General features: G+C 38.6%; 1 protein-coding gene across 5 annotated transcripts in view; it reads left to right on the top strand.

Moving 5' to 3' along the window:
- The window catches only part of NFAT5 (nuclear factor of activated T cells 5), a 55,622-nt gene that overhangs the window by 23,208 nt on the left and 11,991 nt on the right, over positions 1–20,423 (top strand). For 2 of the 5 annotated variants that reach the window (XM_072043949.1, XM_072043951.1), the window contains exons 3-11: positions 4,409–4,967; positions 9,474–9,666; positions 11,241–11,431; positions 12,642–12,814; positions 14,107–14,241; positions 14,412–14,464; positions 16,456–16,588; positions 17,200–17,277; positions 20,157–20,305. In XM_072043949.1, coding sequence (XP_071900050.1) covers positions 4,409–4,967; positions 9,474–9,666; positions 11,241–11,431; positions 12,642–12,814; positions 14,107–14,241; positions 14,412–14,464; positions 16,456–16,588; positions 17,200–17,277; positions 20,157–20,305 — 1,664 coding nt within the window. Of the gene's footprint in view, positions 1–3,884; positions 3,947–4,408; positions 4,968–9,473; positions 9,667–11,240; positions 11,432–12,641; positions 12,815–14,106; positions 14,242–14,411; positions 14,465–16,455; positions 16,589–17,196; positions 17,278–20,156; positions 20,306–20,423 lie in introns of all 5 variants that reach the window. The other 3 variants (XM_072043948.1, XM_038185655.2, XM_072043952.1) reach the window with 2 other exon arrangements.

The raw sequence follows: 20,423 nt of genomic DNA, 5'->3' as shown, positions 1-20,423 counted from the left end.
ATCCCTTCTGCCACTGCCTGCTTTTTGTTTTCAGAAAGAAACTTGAATTATTCAATCTCTTCGTTGTGAATGTAATTTTGTTCACTGCCTCAAAACAAAGGAAATGTATGGGAGCAGAAGGCCCCTTTTTAGGCTTTCTGGGAAGTGAACGTACAAATGACTGGTATGGTGAACAACTGAAGCTTCTTTGCAAGTTGGCCTTCCTAGGAGTAGCGCGGAGTAATGAGCTCTTTGTTTGCATGCTCAACTCCCACACTGGCCAGTTAGTTTGTTAGCTCTTGGTTATTTTGTCTTTAATTTCCATATTGCAGAATTACTTATTAATGATGTGCAAATTATGATATCCAAAACAGAATGAGAAATTCCTTATATTGAGCTATTTGATATCATTCTACCTAGCTGAGATAAGAAAAACTCGTAAGACAAGCAACAAACTCTGAAACAGTTATTTCAGCTGTCTTACATGGCTTGGAGGTGGCAAGCAGTGGATTCGGGAGGTTTAGTTTGCACAGTGATCAAGGTTGATTTAACAGGGCAGCAGTTTTCTTTTTTCTCTCTCACTTTCTATTAAAGAATAAATAAAAATAAATAAACCTACAGCCTTGTGAGCTGGTGTGTATTTCATTTACAGTACCGGGCTGCGTCCTGGCCATAACGTGCACTTGGCTTACATTCAGTGCTGCTGCTCCGAAAGCGATTTTTATTTTGAAATTGTGTTAAAACATGATATCAATCTTAATTTTCAAAATGTGTGTGCTCATTCAAGCTCTGTCACTGCAAGCGCTGTTAAAGTGCAAGTGAAAGAGCCACCTGTGGCAGTCCCTGAGGTGTCTCAGAGTGAACCTCAGCGAAGGGCAGTGTGCGAGGTGTGCTCGCCTCCCTGCAGCCCCAGTGCCTGCGGGTTACATTTGGGTTATTTTCTGTGTGTTGGGGAAAAATGCCTTCCTCAAAAACAGGAAAAGCAAAACGCTTTCACCTTTTAAAGCAATGCCAGTCAAAGTGAACTACTGAAAAGTGTAGAATAAACTTCTTTGGACTGTAGCACATTCAACCAAGAGATCTCCCTGGGTTGTCAGGTACGCATGTGTAGCCACAGGCTTTGAATAAACTGATAGAACAACATGGGAGCCGTGTAGAAGATGGATATTTTTTTCATTATAGTAACTTTTCTGAATTCTTACTTGGTTGATCCCATTTATTTATTTAGTAGCTCAAAGGAAAATTAGATAATAACTGCAGACTCTGAAAAAAACCACAAATTTTATTACATTTTTTCAGTATTTGTGTGACTTAAACTATTCATAAAGCAATTATTAATTTGTCCCCCCAAGTATATTTTACATTTTGTATTTGGCTGTTCTGATACAGCCAGCTCCTTTCATTGCCTTTAATATTTGCCATACGTTCTCACACGTCGTTAGGAGGGAGAAGGCGCTGGTCTGCACATGCTTTAACACGTGCATGCTTGTGGATGGCAGTGACATTCATTTGAAAAGATGTATGGCTGAAGAGGGGGTTTCTTGCCATAATTGTCCAGCTTGATACTAATGTCTCCATAATTTAATTTTGTTGATACACTGGGATGTGTCTGACAAGCGGAGGAGAGTGTAACCAGTGCGTAAAGGGCAGTAATTGTTTCCTCCTTATCTTCAGAAAGGAAAACCATGGATGTTCATACACGGTCTCTTTTTTTTAAAAAAACCAAACAAACAAAAAAAACAACCAACAACCTTCTAGGTAAAAAGCTGGGGGAGAAATTGTTTTGAGAACCTGGTAGCTATAACGATAGCAGCATTGCTAAATGCTGCACCCTAATAATGTTAGCAGCTGTTTTAGCATTATACTGAAAGTATTTTGTTTAGTGATTATTTTTTTTCTAGGAAAGTGAAGGAGAAGTGCAGCTGTTGCATTTCTGGAGAGGATATGCATGGAGCCACTTGATACGCAGGCTGTGCTCAGTGTTTGGCAGACCTGTCCCAAGGCAGACCTGCGTATGAACGTGACTAACTTTTTCTTATCGGTCTTCCGAAAAAAACCTTTCTAAAACTTTTCCAGTATTTGCTGCAAAAAGAGAATCCTTGATACTAAGCTCTCTGTAGAGGAGGAAATGTCTTCCAATTCTAGAGCCCTGCTACCTGGTTCAACGTACGTAATTATTTATTTGTCAGTCTTTGTCACAGACAGGAAAACATGAGATCCGCATACACTGCATCATCATGTACATGATGCTCAGTTTCATCTGTTTAAAAAAAATAGAATTGATTTTTTTTTTAAGCTAGGGGAAATGCTGCTAGTCAGCAATCCAGCTCTGCAGCGTCGCTGCTGTGGGCTCCGTGTATTCAGGTCACAACCATTTGCGTGCAGCATATATGCTGTATGCATGTTGCATATTTGCATTTCTTTCTAATGAATGGAAACTAATTCTATTAAAAAAAAAAAGTAAACATCACAAATAGCAACGATCTATCTCAACTCAAAGTGGCTGCAAATCAGCTCCTATTGTCACTGAAATTAATATCTAGATTTAATAGTTTTTGCCAATCCTGTAAGTGTTTTTGAAAAAAGCATTGCATTAATGCATGATATAAAAAGGATAAATTTGCCTTTAAATTGGAATGCAGTTCAAAGTGACTGAATTCTCCAATTTCAGCCACTATATTTGCCAAAAACCAAACTGGAAAATGGAACTGGTATCATTCATCTGCTCCTGGCTCTCCGGGAGGTTTGAGGAAGGGACTTCTTATGCAGGTGAAAGCAGAATAGATTTTTGATAAACTGCAATGACTGCTGTATTTTACTTGACTCCTTTCTGAAACAGTTTAGGTTTACTTTTAATTTCATTTAGCACAGCAAAGCTGTAAGAAACCAATACCTTTTTAAGCAGTCTTTGTCATCAGCCATGGGTAACCCCTGTTAATAACAAGCAGACTGGTTGATAGGAAGGTTTGCTGAATTTTGCTGCTAGTTAAATATTTATACCATACTGAATATACTTTATTATGTTACTTTTAAGTAGCTTAAACTTGATAAAGTAGTTCAACTATGTCTAAACCTTTTTAGAGGTGACAGTTCTATATAATAACTTGGATTTTAAAAAATCAACAAAAAAGAAAGGATCTTGTTTCTTATCATAGCAGGTATTACCTCTACTACAGCAGTAACTAGCTGAGCAAACATACCTATTATTGCCTATTGTTTGCAAAATTAGATTCTTTCTACAGTTCTTGTTGATTGCATAAGGTGTGGTTAGCAGTGCAGTAGTAAAGTGGCCTCTCCCCTAGGAAGTTAAAATCTGTATATGAAACTTAATTATTCCTTAGTGAACTACAGCTGATTTAAATTTAAGACTTCTGTTTGTCCTTCTTACCACTTCCTCTCTAACATTTCAGCCTCCGTTTTCAACTATTTGTCCATTAAAATTCTCCAGTGGAAATGATTATGCTGCTTTTCAGAAATCTTCAGGGTTTTGTTTTAATCAATTAGCTGCCTTTCGTATTTTAAACCAGATTGATCTGTGGGGCTTCTGGAGAGGTCACAATCACGTTGTTTAATACACCCTGCTTAATATGAATTATTTTAGAGGTCTCTCCCAGGCTGCCCCTGTATGCTTAGGGGACTCAGCTAATGAAGAGTGAGAGAAGGCTGATGTAGAGTCTCAGAGACTGAATCAAATTACAGAAACTTCATGTTGTTTTGGGTCAGTATGTCACCAATACAGCTATTTCAACCCTGTTCTGAACCTGCAAAATAAATAGCTCTATCGTAGTGACTGATACCAGTTCCATTTTGCCTACCAACTCAGTTGAATTTATATTTTATTTCTCATTTATGATGGAATAATCAGCAGCTCTTTTCTCATTTATTTTCTCATATTTTTATTCCAGGATTTGCCTCTGAAGCAGGGAGTGTCTGCATTAAAAATGACCTGTAGTTCTCTGCTTCATAGGTTAGAAACTTATTTTAATATTTCGTGGCTAAGCACAGTCCCGTCTTTTCAAAACAAAACAAAAAAATCCAATAATAAATGGTTTAATTGGCACTGAATGTGGATTATAAACGTTTTGATTGGGGCTTCCATTATTTTAGATGAAATGGCTTATACACAAATAAGTAGTCCAGCTGAGGCAATGAAAATTCTGTTTACTTGCAGCCATTTTTATGAATTAACTTAAAGTTTTAAAAAAGTTGATTACAGCACAATGCATTCAGTCATATTTGGACATTTCCAAAGTACCGTATTGGCTAGGCTATACTGCTTTAAGCATTTACATTCCAAAACGTACCAAATTCCAAATATTCGTTGGGGGAAAGAAATCGGTTCATTAATCACTTCACTTCAATGGGACTGCTATAGCCAGCACACACAGAACCACGTGTCTTGTATTTACTTCTAAATTGTACACCGCAGATGCTTCTTCAGCTCCTTCCTCTTCCTCCATGGGCGGTGCTTGCAGCTCCTTTACCACCTCTTCCAGTCCTACCATTTACTCTACCTCAGTCACCGACAGCAAGGCTATGCAAGTGGAGAGCTGCTCCTCAGCCGTGGGGGTAAGTAACCGAGGGGTAAGTGAAAAGCAGTTAACCAGTAACACAGTCCAGCAGCAGCAGTCAACGCCGAAGAGACACACAGTCCTGTACATCTCGCCACCACCTGAGGACTTGCTGGACAACAGTCGGATGTCCTGCCAGGATGAGGGGTGTGGATTGGAATCAGAACAGAGCTGCAGTATGTGGATGGAGGATTCACCCTCCAACTTCAGTAACATGAGTACCAGTTCCTACAATGATAACACTGAGGTGCCACGTAAATCACGCAAACGAAACCCAAAGCAGAGGCCAGGGATCAAACGCCGAGATTGTGAAGAGTCCAACATGGATATATTTGATGCCGACAGTGCCAAAGCGCCTCACTATGTCCTTTCTCAGCTCAGCACGGACAGCAAAGGCAACTCAAAAGCAGGAAATGGGTTGGTATCTGCATTTTTTTAATAAATTTCTATCGCCATATGTAAAACCAAACTAATAAAACTCCCTTCCCGCCAAGTGTTCTACTCAGGTTCTCACATAAATCTCTCCCCTTCTCTGCCATTCCGTTTTGTGTTCTAGCCCATGATAAGTTCTCACTAGACTTGCTAATCTTTAAAGATAAAGCTAAACTTTGCCGTAACAATTGGACGCAGAATCGATGAGCTTGGCTGTATTATTAAGTGAGATTCCTGAAAAATTGTGCAATCCCCCGTATAAAAAGACAATGGAAACGTTATTGTACTAAAAAAAAAAAAAAAAGGCAGAAGTGGACTGGACGCACCCTAAATCTTGCTGTTTGTGCAGTATTTTATGTGAGGATTTCAGTCTAGGCACTTTTCCTGCTTGTTTGTCTCTTTCTCTATTTGTCAAATAGAGAGAGCGATGGGAGTAGAAGTTAATGGCTTGTTAAGATTTCTCATCATTTAACGCATCCTTTACTTTTTTATAAAAATGTTAAGACTATATGGTGAACCAAATTTTGTTTTTTCTTGTGAATTCACATCTGTATTTGATTTTTTCAGAAATAAATCTCTAATCCTGTTTCTCTCTGTGCTTCTGGGTTGTGTGCATGCGTGTGTCTGTGTGTGGGCACGCCTGGGTGGTGGTCTCTCATCTCTCCCACTTCACACTGTTCACTAAATGCATTTCAGTAGCTGCTTGAAGAGAAAATACCCATCAGTTTATAGTAGCGTGGTTATATGTATTTTTGTATTTTATTTTTTAACTTCTGGCTTTTTTAGTACTCTTAAGGTGGTCAAATGGATAGATTTGGTTATTTTCTTTTGGGGGGGCTATTTTGTTTCATTTTTTATGTATGTGCTTGTAGTATGTTCAGATATTAATCACAGTAATGGTGAATATTAAAATTTGCCTAATGAGATGTATGAATGTCTCATATTCCAAAGGGAAAGAGCCTGGAGTCTGTATTCCCAGGGTCATTGCAGTTCCATACTTAAAATTTCACTGTGAGGTGATTCTGAGAAACTCTCCAGAGTGTGCTGCTGCTTCCTGCTCGATTAGGGACCTCATTTGGAAAGATGGAGCTAGCTGGTAACAAAGAGTTGGTACTATCCCTGCTCCTCCCCTCAAACCTGTACAGCAACAATTGGGTGGGTTTTTATTTCTTCATCTTTTGTTTTAATTGTCTTTACAGCAAATGCTCTAAGCTTGACCGAAGTTGTCCAGCATCTCTTATTTTGGCAGCTGAAAATTTTAATGATGTAAAGCATTTGTTCTGGGTAAAACCTAGGAAGCAAACTAACATGTTTGCTTGGAACGAGGAAGCTGCTTCCAGCAAGCACAAAGGAGTTCAGTCCCTCAGTTACAAAGGGAGGAAACTATTGGGAGGCAAGAATTCTGTGATTCTGGACATAAATGGGAGATCTAGTAAACTTGGGAACAGTATATGTGGTCTCAATCTAAAACATCACAAGATTATAATACTCCCCAAAATATCAGGGGCACAATGAACAATGAACGGTGCAGCGCTGGCGTTAGGATTCGATGAACACAGGGTTAGATAAGCGTTTGTGTAATGTCTCATATACAGGCTAGATTGAACGACAGCAAAATCCTATGTAATAGAATTGTCCTTTTAAATAAGAGCTTTGCAATAAGAAATATCTAAGATATTAGAAAAGCTAGTTCTGTAGTTAGAATATAGAAATTCAGTGTTACAACTCTAGATTACAGACCACACCAAGTTATGGTAGCGTCACTTAAATTTTTGTTAAATTTTGCAGCCTGATGGAGTTCAGCCAAGCAAGGTCATTCACTTCTGGCTTTAAGAAAAAAGCAAGGAAAGAACACTTGGTAATTTGTGAAGCGGAAATAGTTTGTCTTAAAAGAGACTTGTAGTTGGCTTTCAGAGATAGAAAAAAGAATTTATTCGTGTGGAAACCCTTAGCATTTCTGAAAGCCTTTTAAAAACAGATGAATTGATTTAGAGCAAAGATTCTCAGCTTTCAGTCATGCTTGGTCTCGCTTTCACTTTCAAGCCTCCACTTGGAACAGCCGCGATGCATTGCAGGACCAGACAAAAGTTAACTCATGAAATCTCTTTTAATAGAATCATGGGTTTTGCCATTTGAGTTTCTGTTCTAGAAAGGAAGTGCTGGCTTTGAGGAGACATTGTCTGGTAACAATTAAGCTAATAAATAAAGGGGTGTGTGTGAGAGAAATATTTTTACTATTTGTATGGGCATGGCTACTTGGATTATATTTTGACTAAATTAGAAGGATGTGTAAATGATAAATCCTCATAACTTGAGAAGGAAGCACTGAGAAATTCGGGTGAAGTCTTTAAAATTAATGTTCATCTAATCTGACTGAAAATAACAATTACCTCAAGTTTCTGAAGGGAAGATTTTCCAAATAGTTTTTAGGTGTCATCTCTTTAGATAAATATGTGTAAAATGTCAGTGTGTTGACAATGGACTTGGGTTTTAAGAGTGAAGTACTTTCAGGAAAGCAGAAGGATGTGCTGGAGAGGCCAAAGCGTCAATGTCCCTCTGGTAAAACTGTATTTGGAGTGTTAAAAGGGAATTTCATTTTAATGGATGCCTCTCTGACTTTACCCTTCAAAATTTTGTACTTGAGTCCTCCATATTAATTTACGTAACTGCAATTCCCAAGTATGAGGAGGTCAGAATATGCAACCCACCTGCTGCGTTAATTCAGTGAAATTGCAGTCTCAGCCTGCCTGGTTGAGGCGAAGGAAGCACGGGACTGAGTACCGGGTCTGAGTACCGGGGCTGTGTGGTTGTGGCTGAAGTTGCTCCTTGCAATTCCTTTTCAGATCCCCTGTGGGATGCTGATAGACTTCAGTCAAGTCATTTAAAATTCTGAATATGAACAAAGAGAAGGCATGGACTGAAAGTTTGTAAATGTATTCCTCTTAATTACTGGGCCGTTGGAGTAATGTCCTGACAGGAAGAACAGGGAAAGCGATAACCTAACAGGCCTAAATTCAAGCACTGCTTTTGCTTGACTTGTACAGAAGCAAAGAGCATCAAGGTGGTAATTGCATTTATTGAGTGTATCGCAGGTTTGTATGTGCTAGTTGAAGAAGACATCTCCCTTCTATTTTCCTAAAATACGGCATATTTTTACATGGCTTTTTTTTTTTTTTTTTCTCAACCAGCCTGTTAACCTTGACTATGGCTGAGGATTCAGGACTTCGTGACATGGTTAGTGCAGGTTTTATAACCTCAGACTGCCCCAGTGCTGCTACGTGGCTGTGAGATGAGCCTGAGGCCGCGAGCAGTGTGAGCAGTAGGCTCGCTGGGTGCTGACACGGGTAGCCCTCAGGAACAGGGAGAAAAATGAAATTCAAGCACAGCACGAACCTCATAACAGCTCACCAACATACACCACAGCTCTGTGTTACTTGGGTTAAAACTTTGGAAGGTTTAGTGGAAGTCAGAGCATGGCAGCTGGGACCTGGAGAAGTTCTGCATGTTGCACATTGAAACAGGATTCTTTTTTGTTTTGTTTTGTTTTTTAGCAGATCACAACTGTGATTTAAAACTGCTTTTTTTTTCAGTCTTTAACGGTTAAAAGCTACTTTCTGGTAGTTCAAAAAGAAAAATAATGAATTTACGTTCTGCATAAGCACATTGAGCTCTTTCTGCCTGTCCTGTTTGCTGTGACATGTTTACATTTGTTAATGTTAGATGGGTTTGATGGACCTCAGGATAATTACAGAAACCTGCTCTGTACAACATCAAACGTTACCTTCCCTTGTGCTTTAAAGAATTGACCACGTAACGCTATACTTTGGAGGGCTTCTTTATTCAGCTTTTAATTATGGAACTGATCACAAGTACAGTACATCTTGAGGTGTGCACCTGGAAGGAAAGAGTCTTCTTGCATATACTGCAGCTCTAAAATTTGTGCAATTTTGTCAGAGCCTTTTACAAGAACAAATCTGTTTTTAACATAAATTTATGAATTTTGACAGAAACTGGTATTTGAGTTTGCATGGATGTACATGTTCAGGAGGAGACAGGCATGAGGCTGTTTTCCTGTTTAAAGAAGCATCATTTAACCTTAAATCCATTTGGCATGTGTGTGTACATACATATATTTTTAACAGAAGTGAAGCAGTTTATTCCAATAATGCCAAGCCATATTGTATACTTTGAGAACAGCAGGTTATAAGCCTTCAATTTGTTAATGCAGTTTAATGCTAATTGCTTTTCCCTTCCTTTATGTTTACTCTATGAAAAGCAGTTGCACTGGATGGAAGAGGCAGGGAAGCACCATTCCTCTTCATCCTGCAGGTTTCCTTCTCTGTCAGAAAGAGAATTCCCATGTTTGCTCTCAACCGTGCATCTTCTGTGCATTAATACACACTCCTTACTTTTGTAGCTTTGCTGTGATTTCATTTGTTTTCATTGAGGAGCTGCTTATAACATCTTTAATGGTCTGCTTTGACTTCTCAGAGCACCAGAGAGCCAGAAAGGAGCTGGAGGGAAGAAGACCCCAATGTTGTGTGGTCAGTATCCAACTAAAAGTGAGGGGAAGGAGCTGAAGATAGTGGTACAGCCGGAAACCCAGCACAGGGCTCGTTACCTGACTGAAGGCAGCCGAGGCTCGGTGAAAGACCGGACACAGCAAGGTTTTCCAACTGTAAAGGTAGGCTGTTTAGTTTCGGGTGATACGGGGATTCCTTTCCAAGCCATACTTTAGCAGAATGGGAACTGGTTCAGTTCTGATAAGACCTCAAATTTCTACTTTTAGAGGAAGGGGAGGAGAACTTGCAATCTCTTCACTGCAAAGGCTGTAGAACTGTACTGTCTCTCTTCTTGCGGATACCAAGACATCTGTCTGCATCACACAATTACAGGAGGCAGGAAATGTTATGTCAAGGCAATGATACCTCATCTGTGATGAGGTCACAGGTCTTTCGTATTCCTGCTCAAGAGGGAGAACATTCACAGTCTGTCTGCTGATGTACAGAATGTGAATTTGCAGGGTCCTGCTGTAATGCTGTACTTGGAGAGAAGCAGAAGAACTGATGTCAGGTATCACAGAAGTTGCATTGATGGCAGTATGATTGTGACAGTGGGCACCAAAATGAATACAGGCCAGCATTGCGTGCTCCTTGGAAATAAGGCAAATAGCATCCTGGCTGTACTGCGAGGATTCTGGCCAGCAGGCAAAGCAAGCAGACAACCACGTTTTTGTTACCATACCAAAAAACAAACAAACAAACAAAAACATTGCCTCTAATACTTTATCTTAGTTACTCTACTTTGAGAAAGCAGCAAAGCAGTTCAGATCAGGCTGATTTTTCAGGTCGACAAAGGACCACTTGTTTTCAATGCAAGCCTTAATAATTTGTGCAGAGTATAGAAATATACTTATCTCTGAAGTCCAGTTCAACAGCACTACAAGCATCTCCAACACTTTACTCAGTCCCCTTCAGTAATGCAGAAGTCCAGTAAAGTTTCCTAAGAAAAGAATCCATTCATGCTCTCCTGTTGCTATGGTGATTTAGTGCTCATTTATGTGGATTTTCTTAATGGGCCTTTGTTCATCTGAACTTCCTTTTAATTCCTTTTCCAGTTCTTTTTAGCACCCGTCAGAGAAAATTTTCTGTTTGGAAGAGTTTCATGTTACTGAATGCCTGGAAGCCCAAGCTTGCTTTACCAGTAGGCAGACGAGTTCCTACCCTGCATACATAAGTCTAATTGAGTTGGACAGTCAAAATGAGTCAGTGGATCTTCAGGAAATCTGAGCTGAGGGTAGGGAAAAAAAAAACAACCACACAACAAGTACACAAAGGCCAAGAGTTTTTTGTTTTTTTGCTTGGTTTCATACTTCCTAGAATCCCACCTACATGCTGTAACTTAGTGGCTCCTTTTGGACGTGAGGGGCATACTGTGATCTTAGCAGTAGTTTTAATTTTTTTGCAAACCAGCTAAGAACTCCAAAATTAACTATATATATGTGTATATATATTCATTTCAACCATGTGTTAAATGACTTATTTGTCTTTTAGTAGATGAGCAAATGACAATAGGTTAAAAACATCAATTACCTTTTGTTTATAAACTAGATTTAAAAAAAAAAATGCTTCCCTGAGGATTGTTTCCAGCAACACTAGGAGCAGGTTTGCTTCAAGTTCAGCTGCATAAAATATTCCTGATTTTAATTAAAAGGCATTGCTGGTCAGTCAAAATATGATTTGTGCTGCTGTGTTTCAGCTGGAAGGTCACAACGAGCCGGTGGTGCTGCAAGTATTCGTAGGCAATGACTCTGGTCGAGTGAAACCACACGGGTTCTACCAGGCCTGCAGAGTTACTGGGCGAAACACTACTCCCTGTAAAGAAGTGGATATCGAGGGGACTACTGTTATTGAGGTTGGACTGGACCCTAGCAACAATATGACACTCGCGTGAGTAGCTATTTCAATTATATATTTTACTTTATTAGCTTATTTTCAGAAACTGGCCTTCCTCTTTCAGTTGGGTTGTTTAGTATCTCAGCAAGTCAGGCTCTTAGTGAAGCTGCATGAATAATAAACTTCTAAATCCATGTTCATGTACTGTTTAAAGAATAATGAACATATTCAAGCATTACCTGAATTACGATGTCACTGCTTCCATTGGTTGTCTCTCTTAGCAAGTATGAAATGGCTAATCAGAAGAGAGGGAAGGCGAACACTGGGATCTTCAGATCCTTTTAGGGCCCAGAAAGGTTGGGGATTTTGGAGGCTAAATTCTGAGGTTTCTCATCTGTCTTTGTTCCATTACTGCCATTCCTATCAGACAGTCCTTTGTCATGAAAGCCTAGTGCTTTCCTATCTTCACAGAGCAATCTGGTCAAATATAGACAACGTCTTGGATACAACAGGTTTTCAGATGCGTTTAAACAGTATATGGCTGTTGCTCGAAAGGGATAAACCCAGTCCAGTGACCCTTGTCAAGTGTAGCAGATTTTTGAGCAAATGGCCTCTTGTGTCTGTGTAGATCTCACAAGAAATTTCAGATAGAAGTGATTCCCCTAAAAGCTTTTCACATGTATTTTAAGTTATAGAAAAGGCGTGATCTTCTCAAGTATGTTTTTCAGTAGAATGTCTTTTTTCTTTTTTTTTTTTCCTTTCAAAGCAATATGTGGTTGTGCTTGAAAGCTGTCACTTCTTAAGAAACTTGTCTTGATGTCAACAGAAGCATTTCTTCAATTTGCAGTGTCTGCTTCTTAAGTGTGATTAATTCCCTTATCACACTTATCTCCATTCCCTAGCTGTTGTCCAGAACGTTTTGTAGTAGTAACCCTGCAAACGCAGAGGAATGGAAGAATAAAGATCTGTAGTGATAATTGAATGCTTACCAGAATAATTTTGTTATGTTGCGTTTTCTTTTTTATTCATAGTTCTTTCACATTCCTTCCTCCTATGATTCAGCATCCAAATTAAGTAGGGATGAATCGAGGGCAGGACTATATAATGAGAGGTTATGCAGAGATTTCATGTGACTAATCTAATAATATTTCTACTTCAAGAGTTCTGACTTTTTTGTGGCTTGTTTAATCGATTAGTCAAAATATTTTAAAAGAGGATGAATTTATTAAACTCTATTAAACTCTCAACTACTTTGTGTCATTAGGGTTGATTGTGTGGGAATACTGAAGCTGAGAAATGCTGATGTTGAAGCTAGGATAGGGATTGCTGGTTCCAAGAAAAAAAGCACACGTGCCAGGCTGGTATTTCGTGTTAACATCACTCGCAAAGATGGTTCAACTTTGACTCTCCAGACGCCTTCTTCCCCAATTCTGTGCAGTAAGTATCAAAATAAAAGGTTTGCTATTAGAGGACTCTGGATTTCAGTGTGATTGAAGTGTGGTGGGACCACAATGTTGGTCTGTGATCATTTGAGTTGCTGTGGCTAAAATCGGATGGGTTATTTTTATTTGGAGGGGGGTGTTGAATGGCTGACTAGTATTTAAAAGTAGTTACAAATTGCCTAATCTCTTATTAAGTGATTTTTTGCCTTTCAAGAGACGAGAACTTGTGTCATGATTGCTTTGAACTGATAATGACTTTTTTGATACAGGTTTTAATCCCTTCTGTACTGTCACTTTCATCTGCCAGCTTTCAGTGATAGAAATTACTTGTAATAAGTTACTCAGCATGGCTCGTCCCAGATGTGGGAGTGCATTGAGCCCAGAGGGGGGATCTGTTCTGGTTCAGTGGAAGAATGAAACCTTTTATAGCTATTTATTAAAATGCTCTGTTTAGCACTGAGCACAGATGGCTGCATTGACTGTTCAGGTTGCAATGAACACCATGGAAAATGAAATCAGAGGAGGCCATGGTACATCTGAGGCTGCTTTTCTTGATATTTTTTTAACAGTCAATACCTGTTGTATCAGGGCTCCTATTCAACTCCTCAGAAACTGCAGCTTTGCTGCCAGTGAAAGGACAGATTGTAAGGGGATGATTAAAAGCACATCAGATACCACAGTGCTGTGGGCAGCAGGCAATTATATATATAACATTTATATGATTCTATATGTATCCATAGGTATTTATATGGTTTTATATTCAGCTACAGGCTGATTAGCAGCTGTGCTGCATGTGCAGCCTGAGTCTCCCAGTGCACTGCTCTCACCAAGAATCCCTTTGCCCAACCAAAGGAATGTCACTGCTGATGCACAGGCAGGCTCTCCTGCTCTCTTTGGCCACGTTTTATGCTTTAGGCATTATTTTGACATTTTGGGGTGGTCTTCTTGAAAGATCAGCTTGAGGTGTTCCTGTCCCTCATTTTTTTCTTCCTCCTGACATTTTTTGCTAAATTGTTCTTTTCAGTGTTTTTTTTTTTTTTTTAATGGTGGTATTCTCTGATTTTATGCATTTACGTTGTTACATTTAGCAAAGAAGTGAGAAATATATGCATATATATATATACTTTTTTTTTTGTCACAAATCATAAAGCAAAGGAAGACATTTAGGAATTATTTTATTCTTTCCTGTAAGTGACAGAAGTAAGTTGTAATCCTGTCAGTGAAAGCTCTTTGTTTTGGATGTTAATATTTTCTTGGATTTCAAGCTATGTGTTTTTTCAATTGCAGCTCAACCAGCAGGAGTTCCAGAGATCCTAAAGAAAAGTCTGCACAGTTGTTCGGTGAAGGGTGAAGAGGAAGTTTTTCTGATTGGCAAGAACTTTCTAAAAGGAACAAAAGTGATTTTCCAAGAGAACGTTTCTGGTTAGTGTGAAAGCGATACCAGCTTGGGGTGATGAAGAGAGCATGTTTGGGTTTATGTTGTTTCATACAGTTTAGCTGTAGGGAGCAAACTGAGAAGCTGAATCAAAGGCACTAAAATAAATTGCTTTATATGGATATGCAATAAATTATGCTTTTTAACTTTCATTTAGATGAAAATTCTTGGAAGGCAGAAGCTGAAATAGACATGGAATTATTTCATCAGGTACTTCTGATTATTACTTTTATTTTGTTTTTCTAAATTACTATTTTGCTCTTTTATAAATACCGGAAAATACTCCTTTTTGATATCATCAAGATCTGATAGTTAGGTTTTAGATCAGTGTCTTGGCAACTGTGGGCCAGGAGCAATGGCTCACCATGCATAAAATGCAAAGTAGTATGCATAAAATGCAAGGAAAAAGAGTTCAGAAAGATTTCATTTGTGCTAAAAATACCATGTGTGGGGCTCACGTTGATTAGAGATGGAAAATGTACCCAGTGTTTTTGTTTTCAGTCAGTGCTATTGAGGAAGGAAAAGGGAAAAAAAGACTTTTCTAGTTTTGTTTTAAACTGATAATAAACACTTCTTCTCTAAAGGGACATCCTCTCTGCTAGTAGCAAGCTTCTCTTTTGGGATTGTTATTTTGCAGTCCATCGCTCTTTCCAAAGATGAGAGATGAGATTCTGTTGGACCTGTACTTTTTTTTTTTTACATGATACTGTTTTTCAGTTTATTAAAAAATAGAACAAAAAAGCAATGTGTTCATTAAGTGCCTAAACTGGTCTAGAACTGCTGTGTGGAAGAAAAGAGGTAGGAGGCAGTTGGCAGCCGGCCCGGCTGAACTTTTTGGATGAGTGACATTCTGTGTGTATTACTGATCAATGTGTACTTTGGAAGCTGCCATGCACAGATTCTAATTAAAACCTGTCTGAAGTAAAGCATCCCCAGGTAGTGTGCAGAAGTACTTCTTGTATAGCCTTGTGTCAGCTGGAATAAGGCAACATGCTATTCCAGCATGAAAGTAGCACTTTTGTGAAGATCAGGCTTTAAAATCTGATGTCCAGAAGTGTCATCTTTGAAACAGAAGCTACATTAAAGCCACTTAGACAATACAACCTGCAGTTCTATTGAAAATAAAAGGTGGTGTTACAGGCTTCCTGATTTACCCGGTGGCTGACTAGTTCTGACTCTTCCGAAGGAAAATTGTTAGAGCCTTCCCCTCTTCCTGTGCATTTCTATAAATAACACTTCAGATGAGTTCTGCAGTGAGTCTGGTAGGCTATCGTTGTTGTCAGTCAGGTCTATGCAAGTAGAATTGTTCAGTTTCTAATTGGGAACGTAGATACCACAGGAGGAGTGTGGTATATGAACTTTGTGGGTGAGCATTTGCCCTCACGTGCAATTTAATGAAAAGGCCTAATACAGTTTTTTTCTAGTATCTTTCCTATGAGATTGCTATTGGGTGGGAATATATTGTGTGTACACCACAGTCTTTACACTCAGCTGAATTTTGGGTCCACTTTGAGATGTTTTTCAGAATATGTATTCATTCTTTTTCATATAAATGAGTGTCTTTATGGATTATCAGACTGAAATTAGAGAAGTTATTGAATGTACACGATGCCTGACAGATGTGCTCCCACCTCTGAGGGCAGTGCTCCATTTTCCTTTGCTTTGTGTTTTCCTTTTCCAGTGGATGGACAGGTAGTGGGGGAGTAGACAGCCTGTAGTTCACTCAGCGCTATCACTCTTGGATGATTGCAAGCATATTTTTGGTGTCTGCTCAGTGTTAAATCTGCTTAAGTGTAACATGAGACTGCATCCTCTGTCCACACCGAATACAAAGGTCTGATTCAGCAGAACAGTGAGGTATCTGATTCCAGCAGTGTTATGGCAGATGGATCGCAGTTCATTCAGGCATGTTAGGCATAAGTTTCTGTTGAAAGTACTGGACTTTATATATATGCTTTTCCTTTCTGCACATTTCAGTTGAGCTGTAAGTTGCCTGAGCATCATGTGGGCAGAATATTCAAATCTCTGTTGTAGCACAAGAACTGCTGCCAACTGACTTTGCTGAACCTGTAACTTGACCATGTTTCCCCATTTTTCTAGTGTTTTAGTAGGCTGTTTCTGTGTTTTGATGGATGTAGATATAATCAATAATAATGAATTAAGTTTTCTAATATGATTTTTTTATTATTTTTGCATTGCAGAATCACCTTATTGTGAAGGTGCCACCATATCATGACCAGCAAATAACCTCAGCTGTTTCTGTGGGAATCTATGTGGTGACCAACGCTGGCCGATCACACGATGTGCAGCCATTTACATACACTCCAGATACATGTATGTAAAATAGGAAACGGGGGGAAGGAACGGACAGTTTTACCTGCTAAACCTTTTGTTCCTGGTTGCATAGTGTCTAGACCGTAAATAATATAAATGTTAGGTAATACGGATGTTTTTGAACTCCTCTTGTTGAGATTTGCTCTGCCAAGGAGAGCCAAGCCCTTAGATTTCATTATTCATTTATGTGACAAGTAGCTCAAGTTTCAGTTGCATGTAGGCTGCTGTTCTTAGGCATTTCTACTAGGAAAGTAAGGAAAAATAGTAGATAAGCTACATACAGTGCACCAAATACAAGAAAAACTAGCACCAAGCTTTATCCCAAGGAATGCTGCAGTTTGACTGCATCGTGTATTTGTATTTATTTATCTGTATGACAATGTACGGTGCAGTAGCTGACGGGCTTTTTCGTTTTTGGAAGTGAAAATGAATGATATTGTGGGCATTAGAATTACTGGTGTATTCACAAAAAAGGTTGTTTCTGTGGTTTTCAAAGAGCTTTAGTTACTTCAAGGTATAAGTAACTGTTTTAGTTTGCTTTGAGTTTGGGATTTTTTTGCTTGTTTGCTGTTTTAGCATAAGGAAGTTTTCAATGTGTTTTCCCTCAGCAGCTGGTACCCTGAATGTTAAAGTGAAGAAGGAAATCTCCAGCCCAGCCCAACATTGTTCTTTTGAAGAGGCTATAAAAGGTACTAAATTGATTCTTATCATTATTGTTAATAATTTAACTATAAATTCCTACTCAAATTTTGCAGGAATGAATCAGCTGTGCTGTGGGGATAAATATGTACTCATAAAATCTGGCCATATTCTTACACTAATGTTTGATTTCAAATCCAGAATATTTTGCTTCATAACCATATTTCTTTAAGTATATTGTAACGTGAGATAGTGCAGAGCAGAAACTCTGCAAAAATAATTTTTTAAAAATGGTTTGGGTTTTTTTGTGCCTTGGGCCCTGCATTTCAGTCTTCTTTCTTTGCAAGAATATTAAACGAAGAGGAGAGAAACTTAGTATGGCTGTTAATACAAAGCATTTCAAATCTATGTTGTGTTAATTTAACCCAAAAAAAAGTGAAAGGGAAAAAATAAAAACTCAGCACTGAAAAACCCTAACATACTTGTCATTTTTCCTTAAAGATATAAAGCTACGGTAGTAGCAGAGACAGAGTAGAAGCTGTCCAGTGATTTTAGGATTGCTTTCAGTGCAATTCTGAGATTTGCATTTTGTCCACGGAAGGGTTGTTATTTTGTTCTAAGGGAGCAGCTTTTTGGTTTGCCTGGATTTTAAGTGAGGTGAATTGATCCTTCCTATACTGAAATAAAGGAAGGAAATGTTTCTGAGTTGGTTGTTAAAACTATGGAGGTGTACAGAGGTTAATGGAAATTTCCATAGCCTGCTCTGGTGAAAGCAGGTTGAAAGGTAAGCAAATTAACAACGTGATCACAAGTTTGATAGGAATCCATAGCTTCAGGTTAAAATCATGAAGCTCATGTTTAAAGTTAATAGCTGTATATTGAGCCTTGGCAGGGGATATATTTACAAGTTGACTTTACAACTTGTTCGGGAGGATAATACAAGATACGATGAGTTTAAACCTGCAGAGAATATTCAGGGAGAAATTTGCAAAAACATGTAGGGCATTGAAGCAAGCTGATAAAAGTACTGGTAAAACTTCTTAGTAGCAAGATTAAAAAGATAAGGATAATAATAACTGATGTATCAGGGCAAGCCTGACATGTATCTAATCTAGTGTGGAGGCTTAGCCAAGGCAAGATACCAACTGCTTCAGGAGAACATCTGCTCTTCATAAGAACAGTGTGCTCTTCGTATTGGTGTGTGTCCTTGTATTTAATTTGTGGTAGAAACTTAATTTTCTTGTGTGGATTTTCTGCTAGCTAGCTTTTTGGTCGACTCATTCCTGTTCCTATTCTGCTTCAGGCTGAATGCGAACCTGAGGTCAGGCAATTTTGTCTGCGTTATGTACATTGTCTCTGCATAAGTCCCAGGTTATCCTTCACCACTCTTCTGAAATGATAAAGAGCAGGTGGGATCCACTGGGATGCTGCTTTTTTCCAGTTTCTCTTCACTGGGAGCAACATCATAGAATTCATAGTTTAGGTGGCATCATTTACTGCAGCCCTGGACAAATAGAATAAACAGTTGCCAAGGTCCTGCACAGGACCTTTTTCTTTCATTCTTTCATTCCTTTTTCATTCTTAATCTCATTTCTTTTTCTCATCCTTCCAACCAGGTGTGTCACTGTGAACCAACACACCATTACTAACCTGTGTAGCATCAGGATTTTTTAATTATTTATATGTAAATTTTTATCATTTCTGTTTAACATGACAGGATTAAGCATGTAAACGAGAAAAAATTGTCAGTTGTGACTAAGGTATAGAAAAATACTGACCGCTGTGTATGCCTGGCCATCCTGAAGTTGGCGTAGTTGAGTTTTTCACTCAAATTGCAGTCCCTGCCAGAAGTACAGCCCAAGCCCAGCACGTCACATCACGTGGCCTGTATTTTGGGGCTGTTCCAAATATGCGAGTTAGTAGGAGGAGGGAAAGAGTTTATTTGGCTCTTTGTGTACTGACGACTGTTGGCATACTGATGGCTGAGAATTTATTGCCGAAGACAAAAAATAACATTTCAGGAGAGAATGTTGGTTGTACATAGAATAAGCACACAAGGACTGTGACCAAGGACATAGCATACTGTTGATACAAATTTGCAGAAATTTTACTGCCATGTTATTGTAAGATTTAAATCTGTTTAAGGCATGGAGATTTCTTACTGTATGTTGAAGAGAATTCTTTAATTTACTTAAAACCCACAGATCTATATGTATTTTTATAGGTTTTTCCATTGGTTCGTTTTAAGCTCAAACACTTTCAGCAGTATTTTAAATCAAGGAAGCTAATTTTACTTACAGCAAAGATCTCAGATATGTTATGTAATGTGTTTTTTTTACCTGGATCAGGAAAAATCAAAACTGAAGAGATCTAATTCATTTCAAGAAGAGACACCTTTTTACTTCAAAAAGAAAAAAATACAGGCACTGTAAAGGCAAAACAACAGCTTGCTCTTGATAGAGAGCTGGCACGCAGATATATCAAGTTTTCACTTGGCTAGTCCTTTAACAGAATAAAAATACTGTCTGAACTCATTGAGTGTTCTGTTCATGCACTTGTCTGAAAACAGACATTTAAAAAAATAGAGTAGTTGTGCAGCTAAAGTGAAGTAAAATAAATTTGTACTTTGTGGAAAGATGTATTAATCATTTGTTTGCACTTCCAGGCAGTCGGTGGATGATTGTCCTGGCCCAAAAAAAATAAAGAATTAAGTAAAAACGTTAATATTACTGTAAATCTCCAAGATTACTTGAAGTATCCAAATGGTTGCAGTGATTTCTTTGCATGTTAGCATCTTACAAGAGAATGCGAGCTCTTATGGCAGGGCTCAAAAGTTAAATGGGAAGCAGGCCACCACTAGAAAACCGTGCTTTGTATGGTGGATGTTCACATTTCATTTCCCTTCTTTTCTTTTTATTTGTGACTGCAGCAGTGAATGCCACCAGTTGTAACCCAGAGAACGTAAATATTCTTCCTAGTGCCTTGATAACTCCACTTATACCAAGCAGTATGATTAAGAATGAAGATGTGGCTCCAATGGAAGTAAGCGCAGAAAAACGATCTCCCCCTGTCTTCAAGGTAAGTTTAATTGTGATCTGAAGATACTGATTTTAATAGTATTAACCTCATCAGCCCATGTCCTGAAGAGTGGAGAAGAGGAACACACAGGAAATGTCACATCCAAGATCAGTCTGGC

The sequence above is a fragment of the Anas platyrhynchos genome, chromosome 12, assembly GCF_047663525.1.
Source record: "Anas platyrhynchos isolate ZD024472 breed Pekin duck chromosome 12, IASCAAS_PekinDuck_T2T, whole genome shotgun sequence".
NCBI classification, from domain to species: Eukaryota; Metazoa; Chordata; class Aves; order Anseriformes; family Anatidae; genus Anas; species Anas platyrhynchos.
Note: the sequence above shows the minus strand (reverse complement) of the source record. Positions and strands in the feature narration are given on the sequence as shown.